Below are 5,185 nucleotides of genomic sequence, written 5' to 3'. Positions count from 1 at the left end.
TTCATCCATAATGAACACATACAATTATGTTAACTCGTACGGTACATATACATGATTTTGCATGCCAAAGCCATAATTGAAGCAAAATTTAAAATATGGAATGAAGTCATAAATTTAGAAACCCCACTCCCCACCCAACAACCATGATAATTCATAATTAACCACCGCGCCTTCTTTTTACACCGGTAATGCATCCACCACTCTGTGTCAGAACCGCCTTTACACACCTCGCTTCATTTGTATTGCATCATCATTATTGCTATCATTATTTATTGTACAACTAGTAGATAGTTAAACTCTTTAATCATCTAATTAAGAATGTTCAATACACATAGAATGTAATGAACGGTTTGTCGAGAGTGATACACTCAATTAAATTAATGTAATTTCTGAGTATTAAGGAGATTATTCTCACGGCTAGCTATTGAAGGAATATAAAATATCTTATAGAAAATATCATTATTTATTCTCTCTGCCACCTTCACTCTTTTTCTTCACTCCACATCACAACACACTCTCTTGTCTTGCTCTCTGCACTGCACTGCAATGGAGGAAAGGAAAATGAAACCCAACAACAATGCCCTTCTTTTCTTTCTCTTAACCATCTCCTTCTCACTCTCCACCGCTGCTGTATCTCACTTTGAAACCCAATCTCTGACCCTCAACTCTCTCCCCCACCAACCCACCCTCTCATGGCCTGAATCTGAAGAAGAAGAAGAAGAAGAACTCTCCATACCCGAATCCGAAGGATCCGACCCAGAAACACTCTCACTTCAGCTCCACCACATAGACGCACTCTCCTCCACCAAAACCCCTGAACAGCTCTTCCATCTCAGGCTCCAAAGAGACGCTGCCAGAGCTGAATCCTTCTTCACCACCTCCGCCGCAGCTCTCAACAACTCCCACGCGCCCAGATCCGGAGCGGGTTTCAGCAGCTCCATCATCTCCGGTCTAGCCCAGGGAAGCGGCGAGTACTTCACACGCATCGGCGTCGGCACCCCCGCGAGGTACGTCTACATGGTACTCGACACAGGAAGCGACGTCGTTTGGCTCCAGTGTGCACCGTGCCGCAAATGCTACTCCCAGGCTGACCCGGTTTTCGACCCGTCAAAATCCCGCACATACGCCGGGATCCCCTGCGGTGCACCACTCTGCCGGCGACTTGACTCCGCCGGCTGCAACAGCAAGAAGGTTTGCCAGTACCAAGTCTCCTACGGTGATGGATCCTTCACGTTCGGTGATTTCTCCACTGAAACGTTAACGTTCCGGAGATCCAGAGTGACGCGCGTGGCTCTCGGTTGCGGCCATGACAACGAAGGCCTCTTCGTCGGCGCCGCCGGGCTTTTAGGCCTCGGCCGCGGGAGGTTGTCGTTCCCGATCCAAACCGGTCGCCGGTTCAACCAGAAATTCTCGTACTGCCTGGTGGACCGCTCCGCTTCGGCCAAACCATCTTCCGTCGTGTTCGGCGACGCCGCCGTTTCACGAACCGCCAAATTCACACCGCTGCTGAAAAACCCTAAGCTCGACACCTTCTACTACGTTGAGCTTCTCGGGATCAGCGTGGGTGGCACACCAGTTCGCGGCGTCTCCGCCTCGCTCTTCAAGCTCGATCCCACCGGGAACGGTGGCGTGATAATCGATTCTGGCACTTCCGTGACTCGCCTGACCCGGCCCGCGTACACTGCACTGAGAGACGCTTTCCGTCTCGGAGCTTCGCATCTGAAGCGTGCGCCGGAGTTCTCGCTGTTTGACACGTGCTTTGATCTCTCCGGGCAGACGGAGGTGAAGGTTCCGACGGTGGTGCTGCACTTCCGGGGAGCTGATGTGTCGCTTCCGGCGACGAACTACTTGATTCCGGTGGATAGTAGTGGAAGCTTCTGCTTCGCATTCGCCGGAACGATGAGCGGGTTGTCCATTATCGGCAACATCCAGCAGCAAGGCTTCCGGGTCGTTTACGATCTTGGTAGTTCTCGGGTCGGGTTTGCCCCGAGAGGTTGCGCGTGAGAATCGTGGTGGGAAAAAACTCTTTCCCCTGTTTTCTGATTATTAATTATTATTACCTGCTTTCTTTTCTTTTTTTGTAATTTAATTTCGAGTTTTAAAAAGTTAGATTATTAGAGAAGGAAAGATAAGATTGACATCTGAATCTTTTTAGATCTTACGGAAAGATTGAACAAAATGTTTCCACTGTTTGTTGTGTTTTCCTGTTTCTTAATCCATTACCTTCGTGAGAAAGACAATTATCTCAATCCTTCAATCTATATAAAGTATAATGTATTATCAGAGAAGTGAATATTCTCAAAGTGAAATTTAGTATTGAGTTTAAGGGAAATTCAAGCATTCTAGTGCTACATCTTTCAACATTTCACATTTACATGCTTCTTTCTTTTGATCATATTCTAACTGCTTTGTTTGAATATTCTTCAATGTTGCACTTGCTAATTTAATTAAACGCCCTTTCTATATATGCGTCAAAATTTAGCTAAAGTTGTGCATCTTTATAATTTTATTAGTATTAAGCTTATTTGTGATTGTTTTTTGGAATGCAAGATAATCTCATCAGGTAGTAACATCATCTCAATTATTTATGGGGACTAGAAAACTAATACTAGAAACAACATGCCAGTGTGAAATGAAATCCATAATGTGGTGTCCCTTATAATGGGTACGCAACTCCATGTTCTTTTATCTAATGTCCCCATCCTCAGAGTGGATCCAAACTCATATTGGATCCATATAACCTTGTTTTGCACATGCTCTTGTAGTCTGGTGCAATAGTTTCAAAGTGTTGATACCACATTGCACATGCTAGAAACAGTAGGTCAAAATATGCGAGCACTAACTGGACAAATGGAGAAAATTGTCAAATGGTTAGGAGAAGCTCGTGACTTAGGAAAGATAAAAGCAATAGTCTCTTTTTCCACTGTGTTGGAGTCTAGCTGTTGAAGACAGATTATAAAGTGGAGAAAGCACTAACCCACGCCAAAGCTCCTTTTTAAAATTAATGTTCCGGCACTTGGTAATGGCCAATTCCATTTTCCGGCTACCCAAGTCCCCAAATACTCGGGAACTGACCCACACCAACACCTCCATCACCATGTGCGCACATAGGAAAAGTTATGGCCAGGATAAGTACTGCTGTTCAGATTCTTGCAAACGAGCCTTGGTCAAGCACCTGACCATGGTTACCTCAGTGTATACACCAGTGTTTTAAACCTTGGCTCGGTCATCAACTCGGTCGGGGTACTGAGTCACTGGTCAGACCAGTGGGTCACTGGTTCAATTGCTTGATTCGGTATATTTTAAAAAAATTTAAAAATTAATAATACTAACTAAGGCTAATTAATATCTCCGTACTCTAAATTTAAAATCATTACCATCACACAAAAGAAAAATTCATTACCATCATACACAAATACCTAATAAAGTACTAACAAGAAATATTTTACTACAACAAAATATCACATATACGTTTAAAATATCAATTAAAAATAGGTAATAGGTTCTACATTTTTTAATAATAGTAAAAACACACAAATAACTTTTTTTTTCCTTTACAAATAACTTATTTTAAATTATAGTTATTAAATACTTACATTAAAATAAATAACACAAGTAAATATTGTCACTTTTGAAAATGTGGTTTTAGTTATTTTACTAGTTGAATTACCGGTGCATTGCACGGGTGCCTGTTATAATATATCATCTAAAATATGTGTAATATGACATGTTTGCAACTTTTAATAAAAAATTTCGTTTATTCATTCCATTTTTTTTGTTAAATTTTTTTTTTTTGATAAATTATTCTTGCAATTTCGACCTGGGTATGATGAAGGTTAAAGGTCTAGCTCACTAAGACTGTGACTCCTAGAAATTGAATTCTCAACTTAAGAATTTAAACTTATATATAAGCTGTTTTTTTATGGATTTTACATATTATTTTTCCTAGAAAATAAGATGTTGATGTCAATCCAGAAAATTGTGTGGATGATTATTTTAGATAGGGTATTTATATTTAAAACCTTGTTAATAATTACTCGTCGGATATGTCGTATTAAGCATGATTGTATAAACTTATACAACACATTGTGAGTTTATCCACTGTTTGGTGCTAATATTGTATTGTATAGACTTATCCTTATTATTTTTGAAATAAAACCGATAAACTGAAGTGAAGCGTATTGGAGAATATATACTAAGTTGATATCTTTCTCATGTTGGCATATACCTTTCAAGACTAATATTTACTCATGACCGATTGTATGTGGTACTTTCAAGAGTTACTGACAAACAATGGTTGTGGATTCTTGCAATTGATGATGAAGAAAAGACATGTTCAACAACAACGAATTTAGTTTACATATATATTTTTACTATGATTTAATTTAATTAATTTTAATGTTTTTATGACATATATATGTTCAATTCATCTTTAAATAATAAATTCGTGCTCTATGTACATCATATGTGCATGCCATGTGCATGTCACGGGTTCAAAACGGGTATATATTGTAATTCCAATCTCACCCCTTTTTGTCACACTTCTAGTTACTGTTCAATCCCATTTCTTCAAGATTCATTGCCCCAGAACTCCAATTGATAGGATTGGTGTTATAAGAGAAGAAAAAGAATTGATTTTAATTTATTCAAACTCAAAAATAAAGAATACAGTTGCTCAGAGTTTCGAGTATCACCCCAATATTCCTGATCATATCTCACAATAGAGTCAGTTTTCCCTTTTTCTATACTCTACTAACTTCCTAACTAACTCACTGACTATTCATTAGGTTAGTTAGCTATTGATACAATAACAATCTCTCTGAGCCCATACCTGGCACTCCCCTATTCCAATCATACATATACATATTTAGCTATTTAACTTAATGTAGATAAACTAATGATTATGTTATACACAATTGCAGCAAATGTGGAAGTCACATTCTCATTTTCTAGCTTGCATAAGGCCGAGGCATATGATCCTAGTTGGGTAAACCCAGAGGACCTCTGTGCCTAAAAGGGTTCCATGGTTGAAGTTGAAGGTGGGGTTGGACCTTTTGGAATTCTGACTTTGGCTTCAGAATATTTGGAGGAGTTCACTATGATCTTCTTCAGAATTTCCAAGCTCTAGGAAAGCATGTGGTTCTATTGTGCTATGACGCACAGAGGTTTGTCTAATTCAAATAGG

The 5,185-nt window shown here is 39.8% G+C and overlaps 1 protein-coding gene across 1 annotated transcript; it reads left to right on the top strand.

Annotated features, from left to right (window-relative positions):
- The first annotated feature begins 481 nt into the window (after positions 1-481).
- LOC130731401 (aspartyl protease family protein 2) lies at positions 482-2,368 on the top strand. Its single transcript, XM_057583690.1, has one exon. The coding sequence runs from the start codon at positions 547-549 to the stop codon at positions 2,002-2,004; it is 1,458 nt and encodes a 485-aa protein (XP_057439673.1). The 5' UTR covers positions 482-546; the 3' UTR covers positions 2,005-2,368.
- Positions 2,369-5,185: the final 2,817 nt, after the last annotated feature.

This window comes from Lotus japonicus, chromosome 1 (assembly GCF_012489685.1).
Source record: "Lotus japonicus ecotype B-129 chromosome 1, LjGifu_v1.2".
NCBI classification, from domain to species: Eukaryota; Viridiplantae; Streptophyta; class Magnoliopsida; order Fabales; family Fabaceae; genus Lotus; species Lotus japonicus.
The sequence above is the reverse complement of the archived record's forward strand: the minus strand, read 5'-3'. Positions and strand labels throughout refer to the sequence as shown.